The 19710-nt window shown below is 34.4% G+C and overlaps 1 protein-coding gene across 1 annotated transcript in view; it reads right to left on the bottom strand.

The window, feature by feature from the left end:
• The window catches only part of SLF1 (SMC5-SMC6 complex localization factor 1), a 32312-nt gene extending 12602 nt beyond the window's left edge, over window positions 1-19710 (bottom strand). Inside the window, exons 1-11 of the mRNA XM_015812679.1 lie at window positions 19597-19710; window positions 18949-19024; window positions 14540-14783; window positions 12773-12935; window positions 10601-10735; window positions 9513-9566; window positions 7726-7878; window positions 6667-6833; window positions 4482-4619; window positions 3268-3430; window positions 1404-1551 (exon numbers count right to left, since the gene is read on the bottom strand). Of these exons, the coding sequence (XP_015668165.1) occupies window positions 1404-1551; window positions 3268-3430; window positions 4482-4619; window positions 6667-6833; window positions 7726-7878; window positions 9513-9566; window positions 10601-10735; window positions 12773-12935; window positions 14540-14783; window positions 18949-19024; window positions 19597-19710 (1555 nt within the window). The remainder of the gene's footprint in view (window positions 1-1403; window positions 1552-3267; window positions 3431-4481; window positions 4620-6666; window positions 6834-7725; window positions 7879-9512; window positions 9567-10600; window positions 10736-12772; window positions 12936-14539; window positions 14784-18948; window positions 19025-19596) is intronic.

Below are 19710 nucleotides of genomic sequence, written 5' to 3'. Positions count from 1 at the left end.
AGGAAAGTATGAATGAGAAGTTCAATCTAGAAATTGTGACAGGTACATACAATTTTTGGTAGGGTATATATAATCAATTTATATTCTGCATAGTTTGCTCTTTGATTAATATTAATAATACATGTGGCTTTTGTTCTCCTTGGCCAATTTGTGATATTAAGGCATTCAGAATGTCTTAGAGTGACAATGATTAATCTCATTTAAGTTAGCTTATATAAATTATATAATTTATATCATACATTAAACAATCTTCACTTTTTTTTCCTGAATACTGCCTACTGTTATAGTTGGTGACAGCACCTGACTTAACTGGTACTAAGAAAGAAAAGCAGGATTAGTCCTAATTAGTATATGGGTGAGAGACCACCAGGAATCTCAGGTCTGTACGCTAGGTGAAGAAATTAAAACCTTCCCCAAAACATCCAGCAGTATACCATCTCCATACTGTTTTGAACAAAACAATATTTGACAAGAGAGATTTCAGTTTACTATGACTCCTAACCAATTTGGCCTTTTCAATGTTTACAGGTAATCTTTGCTTAATGACTGCTCTGTTTAGCAAAGTTATGGTGCTGAAAAAGTAACTTTATGACTGGTCCACACATTTACGACTGCCTCAGGATCCCAAGGGCTACATGATCAGCATTGAGATTGCAAAATCCCATGGTACAATATGTGCATTTTACAGCTACTTTTTGACAAGCAGAGCTAATGGAGAAGCCAGAAGTAAAATAATAAGTTCTGATCACATGATGTCGTTTAACTACTATGTTTAACAAACATAGCAGAAGTGAGGTCTAAGTCTGTTGTAGTCAGATGATTTCTCACTTAATGTACTGCTTAGTTTGTAGAAATAACCTTGGAGGTAAGAGTGGAGGTGGGAAACCCACAGCTGCATAACAGACAAAGGAATTCAGAAAAGATCATGTCTAACCTATCAGGTTGTAAAAAGAGATAGAGGAAGATTTGTACTTTCAGACTTGAAACATTTTGTTAAATGCCTTATAATAAACTAGAATTAACTCATTTGGTTATGTTTTCTGTCTGATCTACCTTGGGAAGGCTAGAGACAAAGTTGCTGGTCCCAACTGAGGTCATTAAGCAAGAACTATCTGTAATCAATACCTTAAGTTACAGTATAAATAATAAAGAATTAGTGTAATGTTCCACAAAATCAAGGCACATGACATGGGTAGCTTCACAATGTCAATCACTGGATTCTGAGATTTAAAAAAAAAAAACCTTGAGAAGAAGGAGCGTCAAGAACAGCTGCAGAAAATTAATTGTAGATGTAGGCTCTACATACTCAAACAGTTAAACAAGTTCTTCATTTATATGTAATAAAGGCTATAAATAACAAGGGCTATAATTCTGGATTCTCAATTAATAATTATTAACATTACCATCACACGAAATGGCAATATAAGAAGCAAGGTCATCCGCTACAGAATGCAACATATTTCTGTCCATTATGAAGCCTGAAAGAATCCAATATTCCACAACAGCTCCCAAAACTGAATTTAATATTTCAGCTATTTCATGTTTAAAGACCTGAAAAAGAGTACAAGTTCTATACTGTTTACTAACATACACTCATTTTAGTCTCTATATTATTTCATTTTAAATAAGTAAAAAGGTTTTCTGCTAGGAGAATACAGAAATTACTGATTCAAGATGGTGGGCCCAATCTGAAGCTACAGAAAATGTCTGATCTAGTCTAAATTGTTCCAAAGGTAGTTCAATATGATAAAAAAAAACTACAGAAAAAGATCTTATCTATCTATAATCTAGCAAGGGTAAAAGATACAAATGCTTATTAACTTATTTTTCAGCAAAATGGGACTTTTTAAAAGGGAAGTTGGAATTAATGAGTGGGTGAAGCATGCTGAATTTCATAGAAATTGGTGGGGTTTTTTAAAACATCTTTAAAATCAGGTTGGTTGTTTTATCATTTTTGTGAAGAATATATATGACAAAATTGAGATACTGTGGGTCTTTTGTGCAAAAGAAAGGTATATTCATTAGGAATGACAATTCTTCTTCCTCACATAATGCAGGTAATTGTCAGGATTTCAGGTGGAAAATAAGAGAGAACTTTGGTGTTCTTTTCCATAAAAGCTTGCTAATATAGTTAAGGAAAAAATCACTAGGATTAAATTCTGGTAACAATGAAGTAACATATACGATAAACTTTGGGGACAACCATGACCTGGATGACTGAGAATCTCCATAGACATATAAGATAAAACTAAAATGTCTCTCAGCTTTAAAGATCTTTTTCTCTTTCCACATGCTGTCAGAAGGAGGAAAATTGAGGATGGGCCTGTCATCTATAAAAACCATATTTGCCTTACGTGTGTGTGTGTGTGTGTGTGTGTGTGTGTGTGTGTATTTCTCTTCTTGCAGTTATTGAGATACCATTCATGGTAACATGCAAGAGCACTTGAATAAGGCCAGATCTTTGTTGAGGCAAAAGAACAGAATGGAGCCCAAAAGAAACCTCTTCCTGCAGAAGATGCTACCATAATCTCTATAGATCTATCAGGTACACTCTTTTTGTATGAATAATTTTGAATACACTAGAATTAAACAATAATCTCAAGCCTCTATTTTTATAATTCTGAATAAATTTCACCTGTTTCATCTAGTTTGCATTAGAATTAGACCTGGTTAACAGCACTACAGGTAACCTTTGAGTTATGAGAGTTGGGACTTGGCCAGCCATCACTAAGTGATGCAGTTATAAAGCTTGATGTCATATAGCAATCCAAGCCATCCTGGTTGCTGTTGTAACACCAAGATGCACAGATTGTTAAGTGGGAAGTGGCGGGAGTCCTAAGTAAAAAGCACAGGAATATCACAGGATGGCTTGGGTGCAGGCATACAAGTAGAGGGAGACTGAGGGAAAGAAGGCTTGGATATATGCATGTAAGTGTAGAGAAGTCAAGGGAAGGATTGGGTGCATGTGTGCGAATGAAAGGAGACTGAGGGAAGGACAGGGCATGGTGCAGAGGAAGGCAGGAAAGAATTGTCAGATCAACTTGTGACTTTCCCTGCCGGCTATCTCACTGACTGAGAAAAAAAAGCTGTCTGTCTATACTGTTGCCAAGAAACAGTCACTAGATGTATATTTCATATACAAGAATTTATATAATAATCTGTACCATGCTACAAAATATTAAGTATGTAGTACATTGAAGAGAGAAAGTGGAACATCTAAAAATATTATTTCTCCTTCTTTATATTTATATCAGGTAAATCACTTACATCAATTGTCCTGTACTTTTCTCTATATGAATATATGACCCAGTCTATTAGAATATTTATTTGTTTGTTGAAAAGCACTGAATCATTTTTTAACCAAAAGGTGTTCAAAAGAACCGTCTGTGGCATCACTAGCGGATTATGTGAGTCACTTTCTTCATAAAGCCTGTAAAAAGAAAAAATCATTTCTGGATTTAACTATTTAATTTATTAGACTTCATATGTCAAAACCTGCAGAGTTTAACAGCATAACGAAGAATCTATAGAATGTGTGATAAACAATGGAGTGATGTTTTAGGCCTCATTTAAATCATATAAAATGTAGAAGCTTGTCTTGTCTTTTAGAGGCAGCTTCTTGAAGAACAAAATATTTTAACCCATCTGTTATTTCAAACAAAGGACTATAATAGCTGAAGTTCAATAGTTCAACCACAGCATACAATAAATATGAGTATCAAGACTGCCTATTAGCAAGACCTGTTAATTCTCAAACAACAAAGAAAATGATACAATTCACAATTTCTGGATACCAGATTTCCCATACCTGAGGCTATAGTGGACTCTCATCCTCCAAATATGAGCTTAAAAGTTGTGGGGAAAATGATGACTTGTTATATAGTAATGAAGATAAGGATTGTATATTTCACAGGAAGGAACTGCATTCTGCAAATTTAGTGTAATATATAATTTCTATCTCTTAGTTCTCCAATATAGTTTACTGTGTATTATAGCAAATTGTGACCTTTTGTGTAAAATAATTTTAATTTGCTGCAGTTAAAGAATACACAAAAATAAAACAGAACATCTTTAATACCTAAAATTATTATTTTTAAAATCCTTTAAATACATGTCACAAAATAGTTAATTATTGTAATAGGGCTATACACCTCATTGGATTTGAAAGCAAAAAGGTGCTTTGGAGCACATGTGGACACAAATGTAGGCCCTTGCCTGAAATTCTTTAAATCAAACATGTCTTTCTTGGGTTAAATGACAGCGTGCTGGGCAGCTGCACAATTCCATTAAAAGGCACAGCTGTTTTAAGTTTTATAGACTCAAAGCACCTTTTTTGTTGAATCCAAAGTGATGCACAGCCCTAACATTTAATGTACACCTTTCTAAGAAGGACAGCCTATCTCTGAAACAGAGAACACATTTACTGTAAAACAAGATCCACCTTAAAAATATAAATAGAAAGGCTAAAAGAAAAAAAATACCTTCTTGCTAATGCCAATACTTCAGCATCAAACAAATTCATAACAAATGTCAGCAATTTTTTGTGAAAGGTTCTGTCCACATTTGTAGTTTTTGGGTCCATGACTGAATGACAAATATTATTGTGATAAAGACAAGACCTGTAGAGGAACCCCCCCACACACAATAATTAAGATTTTATCAATTTCACAAGGTGCTTCAGAGACATGTTTTTGATGACCTATTGCTCTACAATTACTGGCTTCAATTATTATTGTGCGGGTTTTAAAAAATAATCCTTGTATCTTTGTATACATTTCAACTATCACTTTGACAGTTTTAAATTCCTTAAAAATAGTTTTGTTTATGAACCTCTGCATTCTAGAAAATGTGCATCTGTTATTAAAGTAATTAAACTTTTTGCTAGCTTTTATTGCACTCAAGGCTTTTTAAAACTCCTTTTTCATATAGAATTAATAATAATCTCATGGATGTGTTTAACATAAACTTTGCATTTTTCTGCCATTCATGCAACAAAATCTCTTTATCAGAAAGTTGAACTGCTACAAGTTTGAAATATGTTTACTATCGTAGTACATGGGAAGCTGCAATTGTGCAACAGAATCTTCATAAAAGGAAGCAGGCAAAAACTAAACAGAGAAAAAGCATTAGAATAACAGGTTGGAAGCTGTGCTGTATGAATCAACACTGAGTAATAATTTGAGTAATAATAATTTGAATAGACTCTGAAGTTTCTTTAACCTGACCCAACTATATCAGAGCACAATCTCAAATGAACACAGACTTCCTAGTTTTTGAATTATTATTTAAAAGATTTGTAACAAATGTAAACTCATTAAAGTAAACTGAACAAGATCAACTGGATACTGTTAAGATCTTTCATGGGGTTAGAGCTGAAAACATAAAAGCTTAGACCTGGCAGAGGAGAAAATTCAGGCCAAAGCTTTACTGTTAGGAAAAGATCAAGGCAAAAGATGATGGGCAGGTGGCAAAAAATTGCCTTAAGTCATGGATGACAGCATAATGCAGGGGTGTCAAACTGGCGGCCCACAGGCCAGATGCGTCATGCACAGGAACTGTCTTTGTCAGTTCCACAAAGACAAAAAACATCGTGATACGTCATGTAACGTGATCGAGCTTAACACCCGTGACATAGTGTAAATATTGCCATTATCAGGTTATTATAACACCGATTTGCAGTTATTTTGTTGCTATGCATGTCATGTATATTACGTCATGAGTGTGGGTGAAAATACAAATGGGCCTAGGCTGGGAGGTGGCTATTTAAACATTCACCCTCAGATGTTTCAAAGTACTCTTCTGCTTTGAAATCTCAAGTATTGCATAGCTCTAACATATAGATGAGACCTACATAAAGCAGACACAAAGGACAAAGATTTAGTCTGGCAGATTTTATCTTACGCAGCAGGAGCAAAAAAACACCAGAGTGAAGACATGTAAAAAGACTCCACAAGAAACAGCCCAAGACAAAGACTAATTTGCAAAGTCTGAGATGGCTTCCATATGAACAGGATAAAGTATTAATATGGAAAAATACCAAGATGAGATAATAAAGTTATATTATGATTAAGAATGATTTTGGTGCTATTGTACATAATGGAGCATTAATTGAAACTTAGTCTGACCAGCCAGACTCAAAATTTGGGTATTCATGGATGTATGTGTATGAAAATAAATGAAAGATTTAAAACTTGCACTGCAGAAAGTACATAACAGTAGCTGTATCATCTCTGGATAAAAAAGAACAGTAGCATTGGAAATACTGTACTATCAATAGCTTATTTATAATCTTCTGTCTGATCGGTCTGTGGAAAAGGTATAACCAGAGCTGAAAGAGATCTGGTATCTAATTAAATCTAAAATTAAAAATCTAATTAAATATAAAATTAAAAAGTATGCCATCTATTTTGGTTTTTCTGGTTATGGTGGATTTTAAGGAAAAGTAAAAGGTCACTTAATTGTTAACAATGAATCTTAACCTCTCCCAGAAGAGAATTGCTCTAGATCAATGTTCTAGATCAAAATCTTCCTCAATTAATCCAGTGCCTCTATATTGGAAGAAATATAGATTTATTAATAGTAGCTGTTCAACAGCTTAACATTCACTTCATGTGAAAATCAAAAACCAAAATTCTATTTGCTGTAATAATTCCATAAGTGTTTTACCTGACAAGCATGTCCATCAGAGACCACGTTCCATTCTTACAAACAGGACACTGAAGAATTTCAAGATAATACCTTAGCGTAGAAGGTGATTTCCAAGGAGGATTACGTTCGAGGAGAGTATACATCATATGGAAAAACTGAACAGAAAGTGTAGGGTCTGAATTGCCCTGTAAACAAGCATGAATGTGTATCAGTTTCATGTTTTGCTCCAAACTTCATTTGATTATTATTTTAGTTTAAAACTGAATGTCTTACATTCTTTCTATTCTTCTGTATTTTCCCAAATCATATTCTTACTTTTTGGGGATCTGTCATTTAAACAAAGTCTCTACTTCACTGCAATCCACTTTCTTCATAACAAAGCTGAAGGTAGGTATTATAGGTGATTTTGACAAAGTTAAAAACGCTTAACCCTAACCCAAATACCATCTTCTCAGAAAAAAATGAAGCATTGGCTTAGGTAAATGGTATCAAATGGCTAATTATCCTATTACAAAAATACTTTCTCAAAAAATTATACTGTCTGCTAAGCCATCTAACATTTAGAAGGTGAAGGAATGCTAACAAGCTGCGAAGTTACTGGAAGGTGAGCAGAACTCTGGAAAAGCAAAGGAAACTAACTCCCTAGACTACGTTCATTAAATACTGCCTCTTTTTAAAACACCACTATCTTTGTAGTCCTGGCCCCATTATCTCAGTTACATCCTAATAGTCTCACTGATGTCACTAAGCACATGAGATTTTATATCCAATGAAATGTCTGGCTATTGTAGCCAATCGTGTGTATAGTTTAATTTGCTTCTTTAGGCCTCTCTTTGGCTCTGTCTCTGTCAATAAACCAATTTAGGCCTAATGTAACATGTCTTAGTCTTTGGCTTAAATGTACATCTAAAAATTATATCACAGTGTTCAAAAGTACAAAGATTACCACACAATCTTAATTTTCACAATCTCAAAATAAATAATAATTTAGAGTTACGCTGTGGTTAACACTTATAATGTCAAGATGTGATTATTTTGTGTGTCAACTACAATAACAAGTCAGATGTTTGTTCTCACCTGTAGAATATGCTCTAAAAGAGAATGAATTAGTTTAGCAGGAGGAATACAATCTTTTCCAGAGAAAAATTCTGTGATTGCAATTGGAAAAAAATGATCATCCACTAGTTCTTCCAATATCTTGTTTTTCTTGGAACAGGGAGCATTTTCAAGCTAAGAAGTAAAACTTTTAAGAATTATTATTAACATACTTTTATTAGGTGTTAACAAAAATAAATAAAATCTTTCTGGATTCATAGTAAGAATTTGTTGACTAATCGATTATATTTCCATATGAACATAACTTAACAGTATAAAGAAAAACTTGTAATTTGGATGATTGAGAAAACAAATTATATTTTGACTGGTTGATATCTGGTATCCACAATTTTACAAGAATCTTCATTAACATTTGTTTTTCTCTTGTACTTGATTATACGGTAAGCAAAATAAATTAATCTAAATTTTTCAGACTATACGGTTTTTAAGACTTCACTTTCAAAAAAAAGAAAGTGTTACAGATATACTCTATTTAGATTAAAAAAAATTAAACTATGAACATCAGTATTTTCAGCTGTCCCAAAATATTCCCACAAGAATGCTAGTACCCGTGTTTCCCTGAAAATAAGACCGGGTCTTTTTTTTTTTTTTTTTTTGCCTCCAAGAGGCAATACGTCTTATTTTGGGGGGATGTCTTACTCACCTCCGGTACCGACAGCTCCACTCAGCAGGTCTACTTCTTTTGGAGCCGAAGGAGTAGCTTCATTCTGCAGCTGCATTCCGGCCTGCATTTTGCAGTCAGGCCTTTCCAAAAGGCCAATGCAGCCGAGTACCAAGCTGTGGATTCAATCCACAGCTCGGTTCTTGGCTGCACAGGCCAAGAAAGGCATGTGACTGAGAAATGCACGCCTGGCTGCAGAAGACGCCTCAGAAGAAGTGGGCTGGGAAGGAGAGGCCTGGTTGCAAGGTAAGTGGGTACGGGGCGCATGGGGCAGATCCACACCCCTACTCCCGTCTTAGCTTGATTTTTAAGATTGTGCCTCGTCCCAAAACTAGGGCTTATTTTCAGGGTAGGCCTTACTTTTGGGGAAACATAGTATGAAACTCCAAAACATCTGAGATGACAAGACATTGTTGTTTTATATCACTATATTTTAACCAGGGGGTTATGTTCAGTCAATATTAGTTCTCTGAGTTATCTAAAGTTATCATTAATAGCAGGATTCACACCCTAAAGAAATGTTCAATTACTGCGAAAATATGCATTGTATTGAGATATTCCTGTCAATATTTCAATAGTCATAAAAGGTTTATAATAATATTCAAGTTTACTTAATTACTCCAGTAGAGCTTTCGAGGTGATCCAGATAATTAAAATACAGAATTTTGTGCACATTTTTTGTACATGTAGGCTCTTTAATAGTTTGGATTGCAATTACTATTATTGTTGCTAAGCTTAAACAGTTATAACCAATGAAGAATTAGTTCACATTTTTATGATAACAAAGTTTATTATTCCTTCAAGAATTTGTTTTTAAAAATAATATGGTTACATTAAACTAGATTTTAAAAAAAATTAGGAGCAAGCAGTTGCATTTCCATACTCAATTTAGCAAAAACCTATGGCTATCACTAAACTATATTATAATGTATGCATAGTATCTCCGGGGAAAAAAGAACCTGTTGAAATTAAATCCTTCCAGAATAGCATTTAAAGAGAAACAAGAGGAAAAGAAAAATATGTGAAAGGATACACTTTGCATGTCACTTCTAAGCATCCTTCTAACTTCATTGTTTCAGAATCTTACCTCTTTGTTGCATTCCATCTTCTCGCCCATTTGAGTGTATTTGCTTAGCATTGCCTGTCAGTTAAAAACAAGTTGTTCTTGTTATATTTAATTTGTTAATTGTGACGCCTAGAAATATTACATGACACATTAAATAGGCATAGACATAATATTGTTATCAGTCCTGCTAATTTCTAATAAGAATACTGATTATTATAGTCGAATTCATTTAAAAGATTTTGCAGCCCTCTAAATCACAGGTACCCAACTTATGGGCCACGGCCCATTACCAGGCCATGGCCTCTTGGCTGCCGGGCCGTGTGAGTAGCTGGGCATGCATGCGCGTGTGCTCACCCCCCCATGCCACTGTTGCTGCAAGTGTTGTGCAGGAGGTGGCAGCATCGCTACTATCTCAACAGGTGAGCGGCGATGTGTCACATGCAAGTGGCAGCATTGCCACAAACCTTGTGCAGGTGGCGGCACCGCCGCAAGCGGCAGGTGGGCCTCAGCATGATCCTCATGCCGGGATGGCAGTATGAACTGCATGCCGGGGCAGCACTGCTGCAGGCCGCAGCACGATCCTCGTGCGGGGGTGGTGGCATGATCCTTGCATCGGGGGTGGAATTGCTGCAGGCCGCAGTGCAAGCCTCACACTGGTGGTAGCATCACCTCGAGCCTGGTGGCGGTGATGCCACAAGCCTCACACAGGCACCGTCACTAAGAGCCTTGTGCGCATGCTCGCAGCCCGGTTTGCGTGGCGCACATGCGCAGCCTGTTTGTACACATGCATGTTTGGCCACATTCACATTTGCGCATGCGCGCATAAGGCACCTGCCCTTCCCTCTCCCACCAGGCCACCAATCCAAAAAAGGTTGGAGACCCCTGCTCTAAATGGGTAAGTACAATTCTTAGAAAAGTTACCCTCCAAAACAGCTTAAATTGCTCAAAAAGGCCCCCACCAACCTGAAAAGACTTTGGAGTGTTCCAAAGGAGATAACGTTTATCAGGTGTCCATTATTTAAAGTAGGTATCAAATTACCGGAACTAACAAGTGTTAAAACTGAAGCAACTTTTACTACAGCAAGAGGTTTATAAAGATTAGTGCTTACCTGTTGATAATATATATGCTTGATAAGGGCATTTTTTATTTCATCAAATTGCATATCAACCATTGTTCCTCTCGATTTTTGCTCATATTTAATGTTTTTCTTCTGGTATTCTTCAACATTGTTTTTAATTTCATTCTAAGTATTACATATAATATATTATTTTTTGTACTACGCAAGGTGTTAGTCAACAGAATAGTATGAACTCAAAAAATTATAGTTGAAATATAATTAGAGCAGAAATACACAGCTTAATATAAAATAGTACTGTTTATATTAAAGCAATTGTGAATCAAAGGGAATAATTTTGAAAAGAACCTTCTTAAACAATCAACGTATAGAATAGGTTTCAAATATCTATACATAATTATACATGATTGTACTCAACATTATATCCATCAATCATTTCAATTACATACTATACAGTAGTATATATAGTATATGGGGATTGAATGAAGAAATCTAGGCATAGAAACGTATATCACTCTTAACCAAGATTAAGCCATGATACATGAAAAAATATAGCCCATCAGAAGATATTTTACCCTTCTAATTACATATATGAAAATTTCCAGAAATGAATTTATCATAGCTTTCCATTTGCTAATAAACAAGCTATTCTCTGAACTAATACACAAGCCAAAAAACTATGGATAAAAACTTAATCCTTGATTTAAAGCTGGTTTCTAATTCTGCTGCTTCTAGAAGCGATTTGGCAGAATTCTGGATTTTCTTGGTTTTACAATCATAAGGTTTTTGGTGTTGTTCACTGGCTAATAGGGTATGAACACTTTAGATCAGCTTTTTGCCAGTCATTTTTTTCAAAACCATTTGAGATACTGCAGAAAGTTTGCCTTGTCTAAAATTGGGAAATGGCTACATTCAATTAAAACATCTTTTGATTTTGCAATCTGGTCTAGCTGTATTCACAGTAATTATCATTCCTGGATTATTAGCATTGAAACATGCTTTGGATAGTTTTGAATACATATGTTTAAAAAGACAATTAAAAACATTATTAAGATTAATATGGATTAATTTAAGAAGTTTGGAATAAAGAACTTGAATACCTGACATTAGCAAATTAATAGTTATGAGTCAAATAGTAATAAATATGTATCATGTGTTCCACATTAGAATGTTCATGTTTATTGGACACATCAAAAATTCTTAGGAAAAGGCTGGTGGTCAATTTCATTATGCTCCAAGTATAAAATCATGGAGGGAATACTTACATGTATATGGATTTATCCTACCTAGACAAGTATCCACAAATTTGTTAATATGGTTTTAAGAAGAATAACATGTTAATTTTGAAAGCCAGTTTGGTCTAGTGACTAGGAAAAACAAGGAGATCATGAATTCTAGGAAGGTGTGCTGGATATGTTTGCTATCTTATTTGTAAAAATAATAAAGGTGTAATATAAATAACATTATACAAATAAATAAAATAAAGAATGTAATGTTAAACATATTGAACATGGAATTTTGGGGCATACCAAAGTTATTTGTTTATGATGGAAAGAGAGACCCACCATACTTGATTCAGTGATATGTGTCCATTCTGTTGTGAGTAAAAAGAGTGTTAAATTATTTCATATGATTAAGGTTTAATACTCTGTTCAAATATTGAACTGCTTACTCTATGTATTCTGATGTGTTTATATCCCTTTTCTTTCATTCTTCTGTAAAGCAAAGCAAATAAAAACCAAAAAAAAAAGAGTCATAGACCCTAATTTGTCTGTAACAGACAACTGTGACAAAGTGTATCTTTTGAATTTAGGTGCTGCTAACATGAAGTGAAAAAGTAAAAACACTGTATTAGTGTGTGTGTATGCCAACTGCATACACACATTTAACAAGTTACTATTTAATTGGGCTGAAGCTATAATAACTCTTCCCTCTGGTTGAGCAATTCTTGACCACCAGGATTGGCTAATCTCAAACATACAAAATCACAGGCATGGTGTCATATTTGATTCAACATAAGCAAAATAATGAATGTAATGGTATCTAAATGATTCTCACTTTAGAACCATATCTGCTATTTTTATGCAAAGTTCAGAAACTAATAGGATTCAGTCAGAACCGTTACACAGTGATAATTTAACTTAGAACTAGTTGATCGCAACTCATCAGCTCTGTTTAAAGCATGAATTTTGCTTATATACTTGCCTCTAAAAGATAAGTTCCTAAATAACGAATTGGGTAGCACGGAGCCCCAAACAGATGTTCCAGTTTCCCTTGATTTAATATTGTATTATTAGTTAAAACATGGGTAATATCCTTTGGTGTACTTAGTGCTGCATAAATATTGGCTTTCCCAGCTTTTAGAACTCTGAAAAAAATGGAAAGATAAATATTTCAAATGCAAATAAGATTCTATTTCAAAACCTAAATTTATAAAAAATAGTAATTTTTTCCCATAGTCTTTTCCACAATCACAGAATAGATATATGTACATATGTGTTTGTGAATATAAGTGCTTGTATATGTATATGTATATATATGTATGTAAATCTCTCTAACAATACTCCATTACCTAAAAAAACTTCCTATCTATTCTTATTACTATAAATGAATGTCATTGTTCAAGCTCTATTAACTGTTCCAGGTAGAAATGATGCTAAGGGAAGAAATAATACCGAAGAATAAAACACTGAATGCTAAATAATTAAAACAACAATAAAACTCAGACATTTTCCGCTGTTAAATTTAAGTACTATCAACCTATTCCCAAGATGACAGAAAACTATTTCGGCTTGAAATTTGCTTTCCCCATAACCAATTTTTTTTTTTGCCTGATTGGAATCACTGAAGTCATTTGATTTTCTTCATCAGTAATGAGTAACAAAATCAATCAGATTTTTATATCTTGGATGTTGCACTTGGAATGGTATCAGAATAAACGGGAAAATACTGCTTTAATATCAGTACATCTAAAGATAACTTATTTCTATCTCATGGATGGGACTGAGACAAATATAACATGACAGAAAAATGTTGCCATGGTAAATTTGTGTCATGGTTTGATGTAAATGGGGAAAGATTCTTAAAATAAAAGATTGGTATACATGCATGTGTGTTTATATACATTTGTACACCATCCCACCTAGGATTTATCATATTTACATCCTACAGTGCACATCTCGCACCCTCTAACTGCACATCTCTCACACACTGCCTCACACACCACATCCGTACCCCACCTCTTGCACACACATCTTGACTTTCCCACACACCTTTGTGTATTTCTTCCGTGTAATGGTTGGAAGATATGCTTAGAGAAGAGAGGGCACACCCACAGATGCACAAGGAGCAGAGAAAGACACTCAGAAAGGAACTAATTTCTCAGGCTGTAAAAGAGATGGTGGGAGATTTGTACCTTCAGACTTGGAAAAGTCTGTTAATGTAACCGTACAATAAATAAGGTAGAATTAGCTTATCTGGTCATGTGTACAGTCTAGTCCATTTGATAAGGTGACACTCCCCCACCAAGCTGCAGCCACTTACAATTGCCTAGGGCTTGCAATTTCTTGCTGGCTCCCCCAGCGACTTTGTTTTGGGTAACTGGCAAGAAGTTGCCTCAGCTAGTGACTGTGGGATTCACTTAAAAATAGCAACTGGAACTACAGGGATTGGCAATGCTAAGCAATGCAGCCCTGCTTTATGACCACTTTGCTTAGAGACTGAGATGCCATTCCCAATTGCCATCTAAATCAAGGGCCACCTGTACAAAAACAGAATTTTGTTCCACTCCTTTGTGCACTAAAAATATACTCACAATTAATGCTTAATTACAGAGATTAACTCATATTAAGAACGTATCAGATAAAGAATACTACAAAAGATCTGATATCAAGCTTAGTAATAAGAAAAAAACACAATTATTTTCTAATGACTTAATCATTCATTAGATAAAATTTAAGCTCTTGTCCCTACCTTATCAAAGAATCCTCTCGTTTATCACCACTTATAATAAGCAGAACAACATTCCATCTGTGGAAAGCTCCTGTAGCACCAGAATGACTGAGCTTTTCGCGCCATCTTTTAGGTGCAGATTGCATTTGAGGTGAATAAAGAGAATCGTTTTTAATTTTATAACCCCATTCATAAGTTGTTTCATCAAGCCATCTGCCACTTTCGGCACTATTAATTATGTAGTCCTTAGTTAGTACCCATTTTCCTAAAAAACAAATGAAGTGTCAACCACCAAATTTTCGTGTAAACAAACTGCTGTCAAACAAAGGTCAAATATAAAAATAAGCAAAAATTCTTAAGACAAAACAATTAGAGATTAAATGATGTTTTACATTACTATATCTAACCATTTTCAGAATTTTTTTTTGAATGTATATTTTTCCTGGGCATCATTAAATCCTGATCTTAGCTTAAGACCTATATATGTATTTAGTGGCATATTATCATATTATAATAAATAAATACTGTAATCCTATGGAAATATACTCACAGGTAACACATTGCCTAATTTTTCGTTATTTATTCATATCAGTGGCAGCAATACCTCTTTTACATAAAAACAAACTTTAACTTGTTTCATATTTTGATTCCAATCAGTTTCATTGGAGAGCAAAGCAGATTGTGCCACTGCATAGTAGTATTTTACCAGATGGTATTTCTATAGGTGCTAGTTTTGGATGCCAGCAATCATCTGATGAAAAGGTACTCTCAGCCTCTTTGGGACAAGCTATTATATTATGCTATAATACCGAATTCTCTGATTGAAATATATGTTATAGCATATTTTAAGGGAATTGATAAAAATAATGGTGGCTTGAATGAATGAAATCATAATTATCAGATACTTAAATGCTATAACTACATCAAGTATACATAATAGTAATTCAAATCTCATTTATTATACATGTTATTAAAAATTCAGAACCAAATGACAGACATTTGTGTTCAATCCAGATAGGAATATTGTGAATATATGTGGTCATCCTTAAGGGGGACATTTTAGGAGATCTTGAATTTGTTAAGTATTATGGTATTTCCCAAAAGTGCTTTTTCAAAAGGCAACTGGACTTGAAGACGTTTCACTTTTCATCCAAGAATCTTCTTCAGCTCATTTCTAATACCGGTATAATAAATTATTGCCAAAGTGCATTCTCTTTCTGTCTAAACTCTGATTAAACAATTTTCTCACTAAGAGACTGTAATTTTAATATTTGAGCAGTTAATAACTATTAATAATAGAGATGAGCAATGGAACTTGTGTTCAAGTTATTTTTGCACAAGCATGATTGGAAACAAATAGACATAGTCCATTTAAACATAAACAATACTAATTTAAGATATTCTGTTCACATATAGTCAAAAACAATGTATTGGATTGCTAGAAGAAATATGAGAAACATCAAATAATGTAAATATAAACAGTAATAACAATTATACCTTAGCTGAGTCACAACAGAGAACAAAAGGAACAAGCTAGCAGATTTCAAAAGATTACTAATTCACAAATATTCTTACACAATTGGTACTTTCTATAGTACAGGCACTGAAAAAAGTTATTTATGATCATTTTTTACCCTTACAACCATTGCAGCATTCCCATGATCACGTGATCAAAATTCAGATGCTTGACAACTGACGGTTGTTGTGTCCCAGGGTCAGGTGATCAGCTTTTGTGACCTTCTGACAAGCAAAGTCAATGAGGAAGCCAGATTCACTTAACAATGGTGTTACTAACAACTACAGTGATTCACTGCAGTTCACAACAACTGTGGCAAGAAAGGCCATAAAATGAGGCAAAATTCACTTAATTGTCTTACTTAGCAACTGAAACTTTGGGCTCAATTGTGGTTGTAAATCGAGGACTACTTGTAATGACTAACACAGAGAAAAACGGTGTAAAAAAAAAGTAATCCAAACCGAAGGTTATATACAACCCAATTTCTATTCAGAGTTGGGAAGAGTTAACTCCATGCAGTTAATTCTCCTATGCGCTGAAAGAACAGACCTCACATTTTGGTGAAAATGCTAGTAAATGCCAAAAGGGAAAATACCAGCACTTCCATCCCTCAATAGGGGACTATGCTAGTGAACAGCAGCATTTCCACTCTTCTGGAGGGGAAAGGCTATTGAAGCCCAGTGTTGTGAAAGATTCAGAATGGTGGCTTTTATAGTATTTTCCCCTCCAGAGGAAATCCCTCTGTGTGCTGAAGGAACGGATCTCAAATCCTACCAAATGCCATAATTTTTGCAAATGTCCTCCCCAATGAGGCAAGGACCCAGACCTCCCAAGTAGGGCGAGAGGCTCATGGCCTTTCCTTGCCCCACCATTCATTGAAGTGGTCATGTGGTATCTTGCTTTACGTCAACTTCAAAATCAACGACCAAGATTCTGGTACCAATTGTGGTTGTAGATGAAGGGCTATCTATATTCACCTTGTATCCTCACACCCTCAGGTTGGTCACTATCTTGGCAATCTCCAAATTAATTACAATATCAGGAATTCCTGATCACAAATGCCTATATATTTCAAAGAATTAAATCCCAAATAAGTATGCTTTGTTAAAAACTGGGAAGCCAATATTACTGAGTATAATTAATTTAATGTAATTGTAGCTAGAATGATTACGTTAAGGAGGAAAACCTATACACATTTAGCTTATTTTTATTTTTTTATTTATTATATTTTGGCGCTGCCTGATTCCTTGATGACTCATAGTTTTTACAATTAATAATAAGAAACAATTTACCCTTTGAACAGTGGCAGCAGCAAAATTTCACAAACTGACTATAACTCATGACCGAGTTGCCAGAATTATTCATTTGAAACTTTGACAGAGATTTGGATCCGTAAAAACTACTGGGACTATAAAGTTGGTAAGGTTTTCAAAAATGAGTAGGTAAGATCTTACAGGATTTTAAGATTCAAACAGACAACCAACATTTATAACATGTCTGATATAACAGTTATCGAAAAGAAACTCTGCTTCATTGATGTTCCTATATCAGGTGATAACTAGGATTAAGAAAAAAACAAGTGGAAAAAATTATGAACTACCGGGACTTAAATATGATATGAAAATTGAACACTTAATGAAAAAGAAATCCATTGTTATACCAATCTTGACTTAAGGCCTTGTAGTGATAATTAAGGGACTTCCTCAATATCTGGAAATACTGAATTTACCAGACTTAAACACCTTATTTTTACAATAAAAATTTCTAATGCCTCTGACAAAGCCAATCTTTTCTGGAGAGCTACCCAAATCTCCCTATCAGTTTGGAGGGATACATTCCTCTTATTAGGATAAACTCAATTGGAGGCAAATCATTATGTACTTATTTTAATGGAGATTATTAGAGATATTACCAAAAGATATATTTGGAGAAAAAATAATCAAACAACTTTAAAGGCAATAGAATATAAAAATAAAATAAGTTCAATGAAGTTTTGTGTTTTCAAATATGGAGAAAGAATATCATTGAGCCGAATACAAGTAGCCCTCGACTTATACCATTTGTTTCGTGATCATCTGAAGTTACAACAGCACTGAAAAAAGTGATCCGTTACCATCTTTCACATGACTTTTGCAGCATCCCTGTGGTCACATGATCAACATTTGGAGGTTTGGCAACTGGCATGTGTTTATGACAGTTACAATGTCCTGGAGTCATGTGATCACCTTTTGAAACCTGACAAGCAAAGTCAATGGGAAAGCCAGATTCACTTAACAACCATGTTACTATCTTAACAACTGCAGTGATTCACTTACACCAAACTTACTTTTGTAAGTCAAGTAATAGATAATGCATTTTATAAAATTACAAGGTAATGTTATGTGTGGGGGTGATACAAAAATTAAGCATTGGATATAGTTCAATTTCTCTAGTATTAAATCATTTGTAACAAAAGCCACCACAAGCCTAACAGCTGGTTCTAGGAGGACCTTACTATGCATTAAGTTAACAGGGTATCCACATAATACTGCCATCAACAATTCATGTTTGGGAGTAGAAGTGAGAATGGTTTGAAAGCTAAGGAGAGGAATAATGAATGTGTTAACATAAACTATGTCTTGAATTTTGGCCTTTAATTCATTCAGCTTAGCATTTTTTACTTCCATTTCTGCACTTTGCATAATGGTACTTGCTCTCAATGCATGACGATGTGGATGTATATAAAGAATTTTTAAAAAGCATGTGTTTTTTTTTTACTCAGACGTTTCAAATTATATTCTTCTTTGTATATAAGCAGCACAGTAATCCATGTCAAGGTTTCTGCTATATTTTCATGTGCCATTCTTTTCCAAAGAATCATTATATGCAACTGGTCACTGTATCATCTGAAATAACTAAAGTATATTATATTTACCTGCTGCACATGCTGCTAGAAACTTTTCACTCTTGCATGGCCTTTTTGCTATAAGATGAGTACAATTTTTATACTGCTAAAGAAAAAAGAATTGTTATTTAAAGATTAGCAGGCATCTTTACTGTGGATCAGCACATTCCATTAACAAGTACCTCTTCATGGGATTCACACAATAGTATGTTGGCTGCACAGAATATTCTAGCTTACATAAAATGGTATGGGCATGTTTGGGGTAAACCTGAGCTTTAGTTGTACTTGTGGCAATATGATCAAAATGTGCCAAAATGACTATTGTGCCCTTACTGTTAATAAGGAATACTGCAAAAGCTACAGGCATGTTACCCCTTGTCTTACTGAAAAACAATATGTGAAAAAATCTAATGATCAAAGCCATGATAAGAGTCATAGGTTAATACCTATGAGCCCATTTGGTACTGTGCTTCCTTTTCTTATCTCATGCCTTAATTTCTTACTCTTTTTTTCCATTCTGCAAATGATACTTATCCTGAAAGAAAATAATATATGTATATATGTATCCATTTATACCAAGACAAGAAACTGAGTTCAGTTTCCAATCAGAAACTTTCCAATAAAACTGCTGCAGGCCCATAATTACCTTATGTATTTTTATCAAGTACTATTACTTACCTCACTGTTAAGGAAAACACAGTCTAATTTCAGAAGCAACTGGATTAGAATTTCCTTTTCTTCATACTTAAATCCAGTTAACTGAATCTGTGGTTTCTCAACGACCCCTTCCAT

Source organism: Protobothrops mucrosquamatus, unplaced genomic scaffold (assembly GCF_001527695.2).
Source record: "Protobothrops mucrosquamatus isolate PMUCROS unplaced genomic scaffold, P.Mucros_1.0 scaffold106, whole genome shotgun sequence".
NCBI lineage: Eukaryota > Metazoa > Chordata > Lepidosauria > Squamata > Viperidae > Protobothrops > Protobothrops mucrosquamatus.
This window is presented reverse-complemented; position numbering and strand designations above follow the sequence as displayed.